At 37.1% G+C, this 17,913-nt stretch overlaps 2 protein-coding genes across 2 annotated transcripts in view; one reads left to right on the top strand and one right to left on the bottom strand.

Moving 5' to 3' along the window:
- AHCTF1 (AT-hook containing transcription factor 1) overlaps nt 1-17,913 on the bottom strand; it is a 56,272-nt gene that overhangs the window by 15,638 nt on the left and 22,721 nt on the right. Inside the window, exons 17-29 of the mRNA XM_080929629.1 lie at nt 17,253-17,346; nt 15,923-16,046; nt 15,741-15,797; nt 14,504-14,650; nt 13,816-14,003; nt 9,269-9,413; nt 9,058-9,189; nt 7,815-7,965; nt 7,481-7,631; nt 6,826-6,933; nt 4,622-4,814; nt 2,913-3,116; nt 2,060-2,477 (exon numbers count right to left, since the gene is read on the bottom strand). Of these exons, the coding sequence (XP_080785755.1) occupies nt 2,060-2,477; nt 2,913-3,116; nt 4,622-4,814; nt 6,826-6,933; nt 7,481-7,631; nt 7,815-7,965; nt 9,058-9,189; nt 9,269-9,413; nt 13,816-14,003; nt 14,504-14,650; nt 15,741-15,797; nt 15,923-16,046; nt 17,253-17,346 (2,112 nt within the window). The remainder of the gene's footprint in view (nt 1-2,059; nt 2,478-2,912; nt 3,117-4,621; nt 4,815-6,825; nt 6,934-7,480; nt 7,632-7,814; nt 7,966-9,057; nt 9,190-9,268; nt 9,414-13,815; nt 14,004-14,503; nt 14,651-15,740; nt 15,798-15,922; nt 16,047-17,252; nt 17,347-17,913) is intronic.
- Nucleotides 104-605, top strand: LOC308430511 (large ribosomal subunit protein eL21-like; the record flags this gene model as incomplete). Its single annotated transcript, XM_080929654.1, has 1 exon — nt 104-605. The coding sequence occupies exon 1, from the start codon at nt 123-125 to the stop codon at nt 603-605; it is 483 nt and encodes a 160-aa protein (XP_080785780.1). The 5' UTR covers nt 104-122.

Below are 17,913 nucleotides of genomic sequence, written 5' to 3'. Positions count from 1 at the left end.
ATTTTACTCTATGGCTTATGCTGATATCCCACCAAGAAGATTTCTATTTGAGACTGGTTAATATTGCAGAAACAGCTAATAAAAATACTGCTATGGAGCCATCTTCCAGTTAACTCGCCAACATGACGAACACAAAAGGAAAGAGGAGAGGCACTCGCTATATGTTCTCTAGGCCTTTTAGGAAACATGGAGTTGTTCCTTTGGCTACATACATGCGAATCTACAAGAAGGGTGATATTGTAGACATCAAGGGAATGGGCACTGTTCAAAAAGGAATGTCCCATAAGTGTTACCATGGAAAAACTGGAAGAGTCTACAATGTCACCCAGCATGCTGTGGGCATCATTGTAAACAAGCAAGTTAAGGGCAAGATTCTGGCTAAGAGGATCAATGTGCGGATTGAGCACATCAAGCACTCAAAGAGCAGAGACAGCTTCCTGAAGCGGGTGAAGGAGAACGATCAGAAGAAAAAGGAAGCCAAGGAGAAGGGCACCTGGGTTCAGCTGAAGCGCCAGCCTGCACCACCCAGAGAAGCCCACTTTGTGAGGACTAATGGGAAAGAGCCTGAGCTGCTGGAGCCCATTCCCTATGAATTCATGGCCTAATGTACAAAGAGAAATAAAGGACCCGGACTACAAAAAATAAATAAATAAATAAATAAATAAATAAAATAATGCTATGAACATTTTTTATTAATAGTGACCATATAAACATTTTAGTGGAATCCAGCCCATTAAAAAAGAAAGCAGTACTGGGCAAGCACAGAGAAACCCATGATAGCCAGAACCACATAAGAGAAACCCTGTCTCGAAAAACAAAACAAACAAACAAACAAAAAAAAAAAAAAAACCAGCACAAAATTCTAGACAAATTTTCAAAAAATTTATGAGCAGAACCCTAAAGTTCTTAGAGTAATTAATGTTAATATCTATGTTTGCTAAAAAAAAAAAAAAAAAAAAAAAAAAAAAAAAAAAAAAAAAAAAAAAAAAAAATCACAATCTAAATAGACTCACACACTTGTTACAAAATCTTCATTCAGCCTAGGCCATAAACACCAAAGACACATCTACTGACACATTTTTGGGAGGAGGGACTGATGGGGTGGCAAAGTCTCATATATCCAGGCTAATTTCTGCCATGTAGCTGAGGAGGACTTTGAACTTGGTTCTTCGGCTCCTACCTCTTGAGCACTGGGATTACAGTTCCATGCTATGTACTTAATTTGGTGCTGGGGATTGAACCCGGGAATCAATCATGTTAGGTAAATCTTAACTTAAGCTACATTCATCCCCAGCCAGATAACAGATTTTTATTGTATGCATTTAGTTTTACAGACCTAAGGAAATAATCCCAGAAAAGCATTAACCTAGTTCCATTTTATGTGTCTGTCAATATAGTTCTCTACCCTATAGAAAGCACAGCAAGTACTATATTCAGTGTACTCACTTACTACTGATAGTCAATAGTCAGCCAAGACTGTGGGGTATAAAAGGTGATTTTCTACTAGAGCACATAAAATATTTAAAGAAACAAACAATCCCCAACACTGAAAAACAGCAAAAAATTTTCAGTAGTTAAAGTTAATATAAAGACAATATAAATAGATTCATGGGCCTGAGGATATTTATTATGACTTTCATGTGATTTTAGGTGAGGACAGAGAGTAGAAACTGAAGTTCTGGTTTCTAGCAAACAGGCTGTTAGAAAAGTTTAAAATTCCAGTAGTGCCTCAGCTTATTAACTTGGTACTGTTTCACTTGTCAGTTACTGGACTTGTTCAGGTGACTGCAGTGTGTTCCATCCCTTCTTTCAACACAACTGTTTTGTAAATGTCACGGCTCAATAAAGGGCAGCACAGACAAATTCTCGCCATCAAATATCTTACATGCTTATGAAAGTACAAAGGAATGCAAGCCATTTTCATAAGCTGAAGTAAAACTTACCTTGTCTAGGACCTAGTAAACTAAGAGAAAATTAGTCTTGACACTTTCCTATGGTAAAAAATATTCTATTACAAATTTACTGTAAATAATTTTGAATATGCACAAAGAATTCTTACCTATTTGTTTCTTCCCGGCTGAAGGAGTATCTTCTGACTTAAACAAATCTTTATCATTATCTTTCTCTATTTGTAGAGTTGAATTAGTTGTTAGCTCAGTGGAAGAACTTGCTGGCTTGGGGGACACAAAAATACCACCTTCAAAGTCTTCTGGAGATGGTGCATCATGATACTCTAAGGAGGTCTGGTCTGACCTGGTGGAAGCAGTGCTATCTTCTTTGCTCACATCCAGTTTCTCTAGACTTCGTGGATGGGCATCCAGCGATTCTGCAACCACTTTCTGAGGGCCCTCTGCAGGGACATCCAGAGTAAAATATGTGTTTTTATTACTGGTCTTCATCCATTCAGTTTCGGCTGGGAGTCCACATGTATGAGAAGATGCACTAAGAAACGCTTTTTGATTTCGTTCATCTGTAGCCTGGAATTAGAAAAAGCACATGAAAGATTCAGAGCACCACACCCACCACCCAGCCTTCCACACTTCCTATTTTCTGAAACTTGCTTTAGTTGTGTAACTAAAACTTAATTTTGTTAATATTTCCCTAATGAATAATTTGTCACTGATTAAAACAAAATACAAAGTACAATTAGATGATAAAAATTGATCAAGTGGGTAGATTTCTATTAATATTAACTAAAGTGGGAATCCACAGACATTCTTTCAATATATTAACCAATTAGGCAAGAAAAGCAACAAGATATTGGATAAAAACCAAACCATCAGGAGATGTCATAGTAAAAGAGGAGCACCCCCCCACTCTCTCTCTCTCTCTCTCAAATCTACTTTGTAGTTTCAAGACTATCCACAAAATTTCGTTAAAAAAAAAAACTCAGTTATGCCAATCAAACTTACTCTATCAGTCCAGTGTGTGTTCATGCCTTCTTCCATGAATGAAATCCTAGTTTCTTTAAGTCTGAAAGGTGGAGTGAGAGATCTTCCAGGTGACAGAGAAGGAGATGCTAAAGGTGTTGTTCGAAGACCAGACCTAAGGATGGATGGAGGAGTAAACTCGGCAAATCCAGAAGAAGTAGCTGACAGAGCCAAAGACTTAGCTTTCTATGATGAAGAGCAAAGAGAATCCCAGCATTAGTGTTTGTAAGTTACACAGGTGCAGACAGTAATTTAAGAGAGCATATACTTTCACCTTCAAAAAACACAAATCGGAAATTTTATTTCAGATTGGAAGGAAAATACAAAATTCAACTAGAACTGTATGTGCAGTTTACTAGACAAAATTGGTTCTACCATCTCTTTAAAGGCCCTGAGTTTTTCCTCTTTAAATTTAGCTTTAAAAAAAAAGTGTAATTATATAATACTTGGTAAAAGAGAGTGAACGAAGTCAAGTGAGAGGACTGTGATGATTTGAACTGATCAATGGTCACAACAATGCATTTTACTGCTTTACAAATTAACCTGGTTTCCTTTCCTCTGATTCTAGCCACAAAGATAAAAATGTGACTTGAAGAAAGAGAATTAAAAGGGATAGAATTATGTTACAATCAGGAATAGGATTACTTCAAGGACCTAACAAATTTATCAAGCTCTTTTAAGCTATTTATTAACAGCATTTAGTGAAATATCCCTTATTTAAGAAAAATAAGAATTCCTGGAACCTCTCCTCAAACCAATCAATACAATAATGAAAAAAAAAACCAAAAAACAAAACAAACAAACAACAACAACAACAAAAAAAAAAAACAAGCAAAAATCCCCAAGACTTAGTCCACATTACTACACAAGAAACTTGGAGAAGCTGGCATGGTAGTGGTTCACACCCAGGAGGCTAAGATGAGGATTTACAGGTTCTAGGCTACCCTAAACTGCATACTAAGTTCCAGTGCAGCCTGGGTTACTGTGAGATCCTGTCCAAACAAAACAAAACAATGAAAACCCATATGCAGAACCAAACTAACAGAGCCTGAGACGCCACATGCAAAACACTTGGAGAACAAAGAATATATATATGCCAACTGCTACCAGTCGCTACATGTTTGGGTTTGTTTTCTTCTTAGTAATTTATCAATGACAGTAGAAGAAAAGCTTTTTAAAAGATCACCTGAAAGCAGAAGCTCAAAGTGAAACAAGTGAAAAGTCTAAAAAACAAAGTATTTGGAAGAAAAAAACATCAACACAATAAGTATTTGGAAGAAAAAAATACAAACGTGATGATATAATTATATACAGACTTGCATTATTCTCTACAACATTCTTAGTATTAAGCAGAAAAGTATACTCAATCAACTGTTTGAGAAGAAAGTCAAATAGTACTTTGAAAACATAACCACAGCTGGGTAGCAGTGGCAGCACAGGGGCAGAGGCAGGTGGTGCTCTGTGCTCTAGCACACGGTGCCACGAAGAGAAAACGGCTTGAAAAAAATGAAACAAAAACAAAAACAAAACAAAAAAAAAAAATCAAAGAAAGAGAAAAATTATAGTCATAAGAATTAAAAACATTTTAAAAACATTTGAATACCCAGGGTTAGGTTATAAATAGTTTAATTTCTATGTGCTATTTGAACAAAAACACTGATTCCCTAGGATACTAGACAGGTGATACTAACCTTAACTATAAGAGGAGTTTCGAGTAAAAGTAATTCTGAAGGCCTGGAGGTGTTTTGATGTGGCCTTTTAAACTGTGAACTTAATGGTAATGAACTGGATAGTAGACACAAAGGAGATCTCGTGGGACTTTGCTGAATAAATTCCAAACACTGGGAAGGCTGGGGGTTAGGATGAACAACCAAATCCAGTAATCTGTAATTAAACAGAAAGACAGATATATGTGTGCTTACTATTAAACATCATAACATGTAAACCTAATTTTAGATAAGTATATTAATGTAATAAACCTACCAGCATTAATTTAAAAAATCTGAAATTCTTTCAAAAGCAAGAGAATCAGGAATTGTAGATAATTTAAAAACAAAGAACTCCAGCTGCCCACCTTCACTTTACATGTGATTTAAACTTCAAGGTTATTTTCAAGTCACAGTATCTGGTAGACCACTTGTACAGGCTGTTCTCAGTGTTTTATTCAATAGGGTGGGGGGGTGGGGGGAAACGACTGGCCAAGGATTGCCCTAAACTTCCACCCTGTTTGCCTTGCCTTTTGAGTGGTAGGATTATAGGCAATTTATGGTTTTAATTTTTAGTGGTAAACCAGCATCCTTGTTGGGACAGTGGTGGTGGTGGGTTGGTGCACACATTTTATCTCAGCATGAGGGAAGTAGATGTAGGCAGATCTTTGAGGTCAGCCTTTTTTATAGGGCTAGTTTTAGAACAGCCAGGACTAGATAGAGAAACCCTATCTCAAAAACAAAAACAAATCAACAACAACAACAACAAAAAGTCATCATTTAGTTCCTCCAAAATGCAAGGGAAATGCTTAGAAAAGTAACCAGCTAGCTATGCTGCTGCCAGAAATAAGAAACTCCACAGTTAATGACTGAACTAGAATTATTCTTTTAAAAAACCATCAAGAAATAAGGTATTGCTGATTAAGAAATGTTATATAAAGGAAATGCTAAGCATCATACTAGGTCTTGGGATTTCTGCAACTTTTTGGTGTGATCCAAACAAGTGACTTTCTAGAATATACATAAACAAAACAAACAGAAACCACCATGCTTGTGAAAATGCCATGGTCAACTGACAATACCTATTCTGCCCTACTTCTTCAAAAGACAATCCATTGTGTATTTACTTTCTGTCTGATCGTGTAAGTCAGTATGGAAAACATTGGTGAATGCACTCATTTTTCTGGGAAGGCATATACCCAGTTAATAGGATCTCACTTCTCTTTCTCATTACACTGGAGACCTGAAACCCGTAGAGCTCTTCTCACTGCTCCCCTCCTGTTCAACACTTTGCTGCTAAGTTAGAGGGACTGCAACAGTGTCTTGCAATGGAAAAAACAAAACACACACATCAACTTCCTATCATCTCATGAGGGAAGAAAACTAACTAAATCCAGCACAAAAACTAAATCCTTCCAAACATTTAGAATATGCTCAATTATGAAATGTCAAAACATCACTAATTCCAACTGTTTGTTCTTTTATGCCAAGCACCTTATTGTTAGTGTAAACACTCAATTTTATTAATAAAATAAGTATAATTTTGACAAAACAGGTAAAATTTATAATAAGTATGCATTATTGTTTAAAATAAAAAATGTTCTATTAGCAATGAGTATGAGTTCAGTTACCCAATGTTCTTAAATATACACTTAATCACAATTTTGTTTTGTTTTGTCTTTTGAGATAAGGCTTCACTGATTAACAAGGCTTGCCAGTCCAGGAAGCCTCTCTGTAGATTACTTTGGCCTTGAATTCAAGGGATCTGCCTGTTTCTGCTTCCACAGTGCTGGGATTAAAGGCCTGTGCCATGACACCCAGCCTCACAATTCCATATTTTAAGACTTTAAGACTTAGTTTTCTGGGTAAGATCAACTATTACTGCACCTAAGCAATACATAACACTTTAGTATGCCCAGAAGAAATCTTCACCTAGTCAACCAAGATTTCAACAAAACAAAGCTTGACAGCTTGTTTTCCTCAGAGTTTTAATATAGTTTGCTTATTTTCACTCTAAGCCACATGAAATAAGTAAACAGAAATGTTAAGTATAATTTGATTTATAATTTCAAAAAAAGACTATACTCCCAAATTAAAATAAAAAGTATTCCAAAGAATGCTTAAGAATTAAAAATAGTACCTGTTTAAGACAACTACAGTTTTTTCAAAATTGTTCAAGACAATCTCACCTGGAAATTCTCTGGGATGTATTTGAAATTGGTGTTCCAACAAAGGCCTCAGGAAGCTCTGGATGTGGGAAAGAGTGTACTGCGGGAGATGGTTGTTCTGTTTTAGGACTACAAAGAAAAAGAATTCAATTTTAAATTATGTTACATGATTTACTGGGAAAAGTTCTATAAGATTAGATGGAGAGGAAAGAACAACTTCTCCTTTTCTTCATTTTGTATATCTCTACATTGTTGCCAAATAATACAGGCATTGGAAAATTTGAAGTGGGGCCAAAAAGAAGGCTCAGCAGGTAGACTTACATGGGAGAGAACTGACTGGGAAATCATCTGATTTTCACCATACCACATACTCAAATAAAAAAAGCAAAATGTAAACTTAATGTTAAAACAATTATATAGCTAACTTAGCGAAGCTTTCTTTCTTTTTTTTTTTTTACATTAGGTAATAAACTCACCGAGGAACACTGCTGCAGCTCAGGAAGGAGTATGTGTAGCAGGACTTTAATAGATAGTTTGAACCCTGGGACCCATGGGGTGTGGAAGGAGAAAGCCAACTCATGTAAATAGTCCTCTGACTTCCACAAGCACTCTGACATGCATATCCTCCACTATACACACAAAGTAAATATAAAAATTTTAAAGTTAATTAAAATACCTGTTGAAAAATGAGATGCTATTTCTAGGGTCATGGCTTGCCCACACCTCTCCAATCTTAGATAACACATTGCTGATGAACGTAGATCTTGTTAGCACTGTTCCAGTCATGGCTTTCTTTGGAAATGCTGATAATGGTTTGGGTCTACAAACTTAAAAATAAAAAATATAGGACTTAGTTTCATCTCTAACAAGGTTTTTATTTAAAAGAAAGAAAGAAAAAGAGGTAACTAACTACACGAGGCAAGGAAAGGAGATGCTGGTGAGGACTCTAGGAGGGAATCACTCAGTACTCTCCCTAGCCCGAGTGATAGCATTCTACAGTGAAATCTTACCTTCTTGAAAAACCGATGATGTTGACAGATGGTAAGGCTTAGCTCGCTCAACAGCTAACTTTCTCTGGACTCTAGGTAGGATTTTCCCATACTGGTCTAATATAGAATTTCGAGTCACGGATCTCTCACGCAATCGAGGGTCACGATCACTCTATATTAAATACATTATAATTTAAATTTTTAGTTTTCCTAATTTTAGGTGGTGCTATAAATTTACTACTGAAAGTTTAATTATAAATGTCACCTAGTATCTCTTTACATTTTTCCAGCTCAGATTTCATATAACTCTTTAATTCTGTACACATTTATAAATTCCAAATACCCACTACCAAATTCTGATACTTCACAACTCATACAATGTAACACACGTTGCCTTCCTGTGTGGGAGCAGAGGAAGCCCTGAGCTGGGTAAGTTCTGAGTGAACGTGTCCATGTCAAGGACAAAAAGCCTCATGTAAATGGGAAAATCTCCCCCTCCCCCCTGCATTAGGTGTGGAGACAAAGGTTTTTTTTTTTTTCCCCATCCATTTGTGGATGGTAATACTGTGTACAGAAAATGTAGCTTTCTTCCTCTGGATACTTGAACTGAAGACTGTTCCCACTAAAATTCAATCTGCCTTCCTTGATCCAGCTGTACACTATAAACCCTACCTCCTTGTTTATTTGTCTACAGTAATCTAGCTTCCTTGTTCAGCTATATGCAGTAGCCCTGCCCTCCCTTTTCAACTGTATACAAGCTCACACACGCTGAGCTTCCAGGGTGCTGTAGTCTCTCTGTAAGAGCCCAGTCCAGCAGATCCTAGCTTCTCTTCTGTACCTCTGCTTCTCCATTCTCTCAATGCTGCAGTCAGGTTCAGCCCTGGAGCCATGCTGGGTATGGCAACCAGAGACAAGCTCTCAAGAATCATTTTACACATGAGGTGCCCTATGTGCACAGAATAGGCTGAGAACCAGGCTAATCTCTCAAGGCCAGTGCTCAATGTACTACACAACTCCTACTCTCGAGTAGTCAGTCTCCCTTCATTTTCTCTGAGTGGACCATCAGAATAGAATGGCACACGCAGAAAATGTAAGTAGTAACACTCAGTTCTCAATAATAACCACACCATTGCAGATCCTCCAAGTTTAGGACAATGTAAAGCAAATGGTTATTAAACTGTAAGCTTTTGTAAAATAAGTAAAAAAGTAAAATAAGGCTTCCCTTATTATTTTGTTTCATACAATGAGACAACATTAATCATACCTTGAGATTATTTTTCAGAGTCTGGTTTAGTTTCAAGGCAGAAATATAATTGGCCCGCTGTAAATGGTGAACTAGAAGGAATTCGTGATTTTGAACACTGGTACTGGACTGTAAAAATCTCACTAAACACTCCTAGGAAGAACAAAACAGATTTGTAAACTATCAAGTTTACCCAGAATTTCTTTTTAAGTTTATATTGATTATTGATTACCTGCTCAGTGTTTGTAAACGGTAGCTTCAGTAAATCCTCCATCAAGCCCATCTCCTGACAAACTTCATAAGTGTGCTTTAATAATTCCTCTATATTTACTCTGTTTGAGTTCTGCCGAAGTAAGTTCCAAGCCTCAACCATGCATCTGGAATTAGTACCAAAGTTTCAAAAAGCTATGTAACATGTGGGAAAGTCACCTACTTATAGGATCTCAAAAGATAGTTACACGTGCAACTAAAAACTAAAATAAAAACTAAGTTTTAGTCAATACTAATACACAATGAGTCCTGCTAATGTCAAAAAGACAACTGGGCACCTCCCCCCACTTCACCCCCTTGCCCAAGACAGGGTGAAGCTTCTGCTGTAGTGGAATTTACTATGTAGACAAGGCTGGTCTTGAACTCAGAGATCTGTCTGCCTCTGCATTCCCAGTGCTGGGATTAAAGGTGTGCACCATTATGTATGGCTGTATCTGGGAACCTCAATTTTAAGGTTTTAATATTTAATTGTTCGGTAGCAGAAAAACAAAGTAGAAACTAACATGCAAAAAAAGCTCAATGTTTGTGTGGTATGACATGGAAAAATCAGGATATTTTGGTAGTGACACTTAGAACAAACAGAACATTGGAACAAAATTGTGGATCCCTGTGTGTATAAACTAACAATATATTGGAGGGGGGCAGTAAGAAGCATAGCTTGGAAGTAGGTGACTTTGGCTGTTCTAAACCAAAATCTAATTGGAAAACTTGGATAACAGTTGAAGACATCAAGTGGAAGTTCTGAACTGTTTTCTGTGAGAAGCAACAACATTAAATGAAGCAGTGCTTCTTACTCAAGAGTCTCCTACCATCAATCTGGGAACCTGTGCACTTTGGCAGTTATCATCTGTCCGTGTTGGTTTGAATAACAATGTCTCCCACAGACCGAGGATTAACACCTGTTCACCAGCTGGGGTCACTGTTAGGTGTGACAGGTGTGAAGGTGAGGCCTTGCCAGAGGAAGTAGGTTTGATAACTAGAAGCCTGAGCTGCCATTCTCAGTGCTCACGCTACTTCATTCTTATGGTAAAGAATGTGAATTTTTAGCACTACACTCCAGCCACTATACCCCTGCCATGACTATTCTCTGGAAACATAAGCCCAAATAAACTTTCTTCTGTAAGTTGCCATGGTCATTATCACAGCAAGAGAACTTAATAGTGTTCAACTCCATCCCACTGAGACTTGTTTTAGAGGTTTACTCTTGCTTAATTAGGAAAACTAAAATTATCTGTAGGCCAGAAAGCCGCAACTCAACGGCAAGGAATATAATCTACATAAACACTAGAAAAGCAATTATGGATGGGGGTTGGTAAAGTGTCTATCTAGTATGTGCAAGTCTTGGGTTTGACCATGTAAGTAAGTCAGGCATGGTGGCACATACCAGCAATTTCAGAATCCTGGAGGGAGAATCACAAAACGAGTACAGAAAAAAGCTTGGGCTACACAGTAAATTGTAAGACAGCCTGGCTATAAGAGACCTTACCTGAACTTCCTTCTAAGAGAGGAGGACTGAAAAGGCACATAGGGTGTAGATAACAGGTTGACACAATTACAATGACTAGACATGACAGTGGTTACTATGTAAGAATACGAGGCTTTGTTGGGAGTATATTGGGAAACAAGTTTGCCTACCAAATGTAAGGTCCTAGATTTGGTCACAATACTGTGAAAGAATCATAATACATAATAATACACTAAAGTCACTAAAATGTCAAACTCTTGCTTACCAAATATTTAAAACATACGTTGACAGTATTAAAAAGAACATACATTCTATACCAGAGTAGGCAATTATGATTGTATGTGCTTGACCCAGGGAGTAGCACTGTTAGAAGGTGTGGCCTTGTTGGAGTAGGTGTGTCACTGTGAGTGTGGACTATAAGACCCTCACCCTAGCTGCCTGAAAGTCAGTCAGTATTCTGCTGGCAGCCTTCAGATGAAGATGTAGAACTCTCAGCTTCTCCTGCACCATGCCTGCTGGGATGCTTCCCTACTTCTACCTTGATGATACTGGACTGAACCTCTGAACCTGTAAGCCAGCCCCAATTAAATGTGTCTGTTCACAGCAGTAAAACCCTAACTAACACAGCAATTTAGCCTACATTCTCTTTAATTTTTAAAATTTATTTTCGTGTGTGTGTATGTGTGGGTTGTGTACCATGTATGTGCAGAAGCCAACAGAGGCAAGAAGAGTGCATTGGATTCTCTATAATGTTAAAAGTGGTTGTGAGCTGCTGTGGCTATTGAGAACTGAACCCAGGTCCTCTGCATCTCTTCTCAGTAACTTATCAAATAGAGCAGGAAAGGGTCACTGAGGGCATACAGATTAAAACCACACAACAAAACAGTCCGATGTGTGGGACAATACTGTCAGTTTACCTATTAATAAAGAAAACACTAGACTATTTACCAATGGTAAGTTATCAGTTATCAGGTGGATTATTTTACATACCTGCAACAAAACTAACATATCAAAAAGTTAAATTCTCTACTATAAGACTTTTAAAGAACAAGGAAAAGGAAAACTCAATGGCAAAATTAGGTAATGCAGAACATGTCGATTTACATTTTTATATTCATGAAGGAAGAAGCTAAAAGTCAACATGAGCTGCAGAGTAAGGGAGAATCAATCTACTGAATGGGGGAGGAGGAAAGGGAAGAAAACAATGGCTAGTAAGTAGCAGCACATTTCTTTTCATTTCTCTTGTAAGAAAAAAAAGAAGAGGGAGCAGCAATGCTGACAGTTTCCTAACTATTGTGCACCCACCACAAAATTGGGACACTACAAGCACACATCTTTAATAAAGGGGTCAGAGTAAGGAATCAAGTTACAAGGTTTAGTGAATGATTACAATGGCTATCAATCACTACCACCATCTGCTAATTCATTACAACTATGCAAACAGCTGTAACAGCATCCATACATTTAACAATCACAATGTTGCAAAGTGGGCATTAACCTCATGAAATACTTCAAGATAAACTACATATTAGAAAGTGATTAGTTTAACTTCTCAAATGCTGGAATGACAAATAAGCAAGAGAAAGTGGTATTGTTTATAAAATTAAAATCTATTCTAGTCCAAAGATTATCTTCTTACAAACTCTGCCCTAGTAAATGGCTACGGAATAACATCTCCCCTATGGCTCTGTGAATATGTGTATATATGATATGTATCCATAGGGTGATGTGATGTGGAGGTCTTCCTCCTGCCTCTATGTGTTTTTAGGTTAATCAGGCTTGTGTGACAGGCACTTTGTGCTGGCTTGAGCTACCTGGTTAGTCCCAGAAGCATTTTTAAGCATTTAGCATAATTACTAAGCAGTATCATTAATATAAGTAGTTAAAAAGCCACAGAATCACCTCACTTACATAACAAAGTCTCAGAGAAGGAGTTATTGTTTGCATGTTTGAAATACTAAAACATATTCAACTATCAGCTATTTTTAACTATTATTACCCAACCACCAATCCTTGAATGCTAGAAAGATTACTATGTGGCCTAACAACTGCATTTAAGTTCAGATTCCCCAAATATAACTATTATAGTTCAAGAACACAAGAATAAACACTTGGATTGGAGATGCAGGTATGTGGGGAAAAATAAGTACTTATGTGCTTACTACAGGGCATGCCCTAAACTTTATTTTATTGAATAAAATCACTGGAAAGCAATTTGTTTTGTTTAGTGGCTACTCTCTTCTTACTCAGAAATGAGAAATGCAGATAATGCTTAGGAATGGTTTCTTGCACAATGAAATAAGTTAATAAAACTAAAGCCATTTTTTTAAAAGCATTTTTTACTCTCAAAAAAAGCAACCATCTTCAAGGATGCAATGTCCTCCAACTCTTAACAGCATTGAGCCACTGCATTCTACACTTATGAAGCCTGTGATTGGTGGTGGTGGTGGTGGTGACAGTGGCTTGCTGGGAAATGAATCCCAGAATGTTCTGTCTATACGATATCCAGTATACAGCAACAGAGGAAGACACTGGATGCTCACCTCTGGTTTCTACATGCACATACGAGGTATGTACACATACTCAGAACATATAAAGCATACACACATACAAATATACAAATAAAAACAAAAGCTCTCTAAGAAAAAAATGGATTTGCTCAAATCTGGTTTAAGCATTAAGATATGAACTTTGCTCTTAAGTCCACACCTAACATAAACTGTTCACGCAAGAGACAAGCCCTGTCATAATAAGCAGCAGATAGTAAGTAGTCAGTGGTCTCAAACAAGCATACCCTTTTACTTGGTGAAAGGCACCAAGTATTTGTCTTATAAGGTAATGTAACCAATGTAAAATTATGTATTTTTGTTTTCTTAAGACAGGATCTCATGTATCCGAGGCTGGCTGTAATTCTCCATTTTCTTAGTTTATAGGTATATGTCACATATCCTGATTACATATACTTTATACTATCTTACTATCCATTCCATCAGTTCCACTTTTTAACATGTGACCAAGAGCTCCTATTTTTAAGATGTACTTACCTATTAAAAAGCAGAACAGTGAGGTGAAGGATAACATCACTGCTACTGGACACTGTTGGCTTCATCATCTGAAGATAGCGGAGAGCCTGTTTGTACTCTCCTTGACTCATAAAGGCTTCAATTATCTTTGAATGCTGCCATGATGCAGGTTTCGCAGTAACTGGGTGAAACAGAAGGTCTAAACCATTCTGCAAAATAAAGTGTTAGATATAAATACAGTCTTTAGTATTTAGACAAGGTAGTTGGCTCTTAAAAGGCAAGTAGTATTAAGAAATCACAGAAATCAAAATTAATAGGTGTAAATATAAAAGTTCTAATCTATAGTAGAGGTCAAAGACTCAAGGTTTATCAGAAATATCTTTGAGAAACCTATATAGAATCCTTTGTACATCAAGTCCATACCCACCAACTAATTTTTCTTCTTTGGCTCACACCAGAACCTGAACATACCTCTTAATACAACAGTGCTGCACCATTCCCTAACACCTACCATGTATAGTCCCTTCTTTAAAGAGCAAGTAACCTGAGTTTAGAACTGGTGTTCTTGTGGCTTAGGTGAGAGCACCAGTTAAATGAGTCCTTGTATTACTTCTAGGAGAAGACAACATCTTATGTCAAAATTAACCTAGTTATACATCTTTTCAGTGTAATAATCTAAAAAAGCTTATGTTCTAAGAGAGTTACTTACCTCATAGTCATTATGGTCTAGCAGCCAAAATCCTTGAACTAGCTTAACTTGGCCCCAAGAAATAGCAAAGGCAGTTGGGAAAGACTCAATGGGGGTGTCCGTTTTATTTGGAAAGGAATACATAATATCAAGCAGCAAATAAATGGTCTTTAAAAAAGCATTAAGGACAATAAACAAGAGAAAAATCCCTGTGTATAGTTAGTATAGGGAGCAGAATGTAGCAAGAAGAGGTTTAAGAAACTTACACTTACAAGGCCATGAGGGATAGCCAGGTATGAATAGAGTTTACTAAACAAGCGAAAGGAGTCCCATGCCAACCTTACTTATCCTCTGTATTTTACTGCTACAACAAAAGACTCAAATAGTAAATTCAAGTAACCTGTTTAGTGAATTTTTAAAACGTTATAAATCAAACTCTACTAGGCAAAGCTGCCAGCTTATGCTAATACATCAAGTATATTATATAAACTATGACAAACAATATTAGATTAAAAAGACTTTATTACAAACATTGCCATAAAATAGGGATCAAGATATGAAACTTGCTCTTTTCTGAAGCCCAACCTAACCTAAACTGTTCCTGCAGAAGACTATTTTTTCAATTTGATAAAAGGCACAGGATTAAAATAAAGCGTAATATTGCTCACTGTTTCCCCCTTTTTTAATTTAAGCAAGTCTCTCTTTCTGGACTGAACTGACTGGGCTGCAAGGCCACAGAATCCATGTCTCTGCTTCCTTAATGCTGGGACTTCAAGCACACAACGCTGTCCTTAGTTTTTTCGTGGGTGATGGAAATCTCAACTCAGCTAAAATAACAAGTACATCACCTACTTAGCTCCAACTCCAGTCCCTTGAGTAAACTCCACCGAGAATAACAACTTGCTCCCAGCACTATTCTGAGTAACTTTTCTTTCTCCTTCTGGTGCTGGAGAGCAAACCCACAGCCTGGACCACCAGCACTCATGCACTGACTCCTCTCACCAACTGCTAGTCTCAGATACACTTTAATAATTTGATAAAAGGCAAGGTTACCCCAAGAACAAGTAGCTTAAAACAGTAATTTTTATATGTTTACATTTATATCAGCCATCAAGCCCGACCACTAATTCTGAGTTAAGAATCCACACTTAAGTGGGGGTGGGGGGGGGGACATTTCAGGAGATTGGGGTTAGATATTTGAGAGTCCTATTACTGGAATTTCGGGTAATGTACAAATACTTGAAAGTTTAAAGGATACAATAGCGTGTTTGCTTGCTTCAGTGATGTTGTCTAATAAATATATATCAAGTAATGCCTATAAAAGAAAAAGGTGAAACTGTCAGTGCTATTCTTCTAGTCTTTCTCCATGTTCCTTAGCCTGTCAGATATTCCCATCCACCCACTCTGTAAATGACTCAGTGTCATATCAGTGTGACCTACGTGTATGCTAGCAGGAGGGTATTTTCCTGTGCCACTTTCATCCCGTTTCCACAGCTTCTCAACTCCATCTCCAAGTCGAGAGACCAATTCATCGATCATCAAGCAGGCCTGGTTCCACTTCCCTCTGCATCATGGGAAACAGTGAAGACTGCTGATATCAAAACAGTAAGCATCAAATGCTCAAAACTATACAATTATCAAGATAGGTGAAAGGCAGACTTCATTTAGTATCACAGGACTGCAGAAATAAAGTAGCATTGGTCAGAAAAAAAACCCTAAGTTGTCTCAAGTTCAATCATTACCACACCAGCCAGTGAAGGAAAGAACAGAACCAACCCAGCAAAATGGCTGACTGTTTTATTTTCCACCACTCTGAACAAATTATTAGCAGCCCCAGGTAGCAAAAATATTTCTGTTCTAGCTCAAAGCTAAATCCTGGTTTGTTCATTCAGCAATGTGCTTCTGAGCACTTAAATTGTGACACACAGGTATCAATCACCCTTGCGTATCTCGTCAGCAAGAACAGTTTCTATTTACTGAAACAGTCTTAGGAGTCAGACATATATTAAGTGCCCTACACATCTGACTTTATATTCATATTGCAACTTACAAATAAAGCCTAACAGAAAATGTAAAATAACCTCCAAAGCATTTAAAATAACAGCTACCAAAATTTAGAATATGCATTAGAACCAGAGTAGAATCTTGGCACCAAGAAGACTGAGGTAGGAGAATCAAGTTCAAGCTCAGCTACAGTTAATTCTACACATGGAGACACTCACTGCCTCAAGATACAAAACAAACAAACAAAAAAACAAAACAACAACAACAAAAAAACACCCAATCAACTTCCCAAGTTCATGTTCATTATCCTATAACAGTTAAAATAAAGCACTGTGAACTGCAAAATTCAGTGTATTATCATTACAGCTCATTCGCAGGAGAATCTGACTTAAGACAACCAGGTTCAGTGTTTGTGAACCACACCCTAAATGTTAGTTGATCTTCTACAATTCTTTTATTCCAATCTGAGGAAGACTGGTTAATTCCAGACAGGATCAGATTCTAAATATTCCTTCTACCATAACTGTATTTCAAAACAATTAACCCCTAATGTCTATACTTTTTTTTAATGAAAAAGACAAAATAACAAGCCTGTTTAGGACACAACAAATAAACAGAAAAACTTAAAGAGCCAAAAAAAAAAAAAAAAAGAAAAAAAAAGTAAAACAAAACACACACACATTGACAGGTACAAAATGCCCTAAAAAGACATAAGCAAAGACTGTAGGGTAAAAAGAGTGAATATCGCAGTCAGGCTGCCCTGTACCTGGTTGAGCGTTCACACTTCTGCCGACGACTGGTATAGTAGTTCTGAATTACAGGGTAATTGTAGCGCAGTCTTGACAGCTGCAGAGCATCATCTGGGAGTTTATTAAAGTTGGGAGAAAGAAAAAGTTAGCAATATTGCCAAATTATCTCAAAATTTAAGGTTATAACAACTGACTTTACTGTAATTCTATAATACATTTTTAGTCTTTCTAAAAAAAAAAAAAATTTTTTTTTTGAAGCAAGGTTTCTCTAGAGAGTCCTGGCTGTCCTTGAACTTGCTCTGTAGACCAGGCCTGCCTCTGCCTCCCAAGTGCTGGGATTAAAGATGTGCACCACACTACCTGGCCTAATCTTGCTAAAACTTAATCAACACAAGTTTATAACAAGGATGCTTGGTAGATCTTAACAGCCTAGAAAGTAGTCCTAATAATCTTACTCCTGTGGCACAGAAAAAGAATTTCCAATAAATAATATTTACCATCTACTCACGTGAGAATACAAGTGAAGCGTAAGAGGGTTAGACAACAGCTGCACATGCAGTAAGCAGAGCAACTTACATAAAATCTACTGTGCTTCCCAGAAATACAACTCTATAAAAGCCAATACTGATAATTTCTCAAGTCTCTCAATTCTCAGTATTTTCATTACTAGATTAAAAG

This window comes from Micromys minutus (genome assembly GCF_963924665.1).
Source record: "Micromys minutus genome assembly, chromosome: 1".
NCBI classification, from domain to species: Eukaryota; Metazoa; Chordata; class Mammalia; order Rodentia; family Muridae; genus Micromys; species Micromys minutus.
This window is presented reverse-complemented; position numbering and strand designations above follow the sequence as displayed.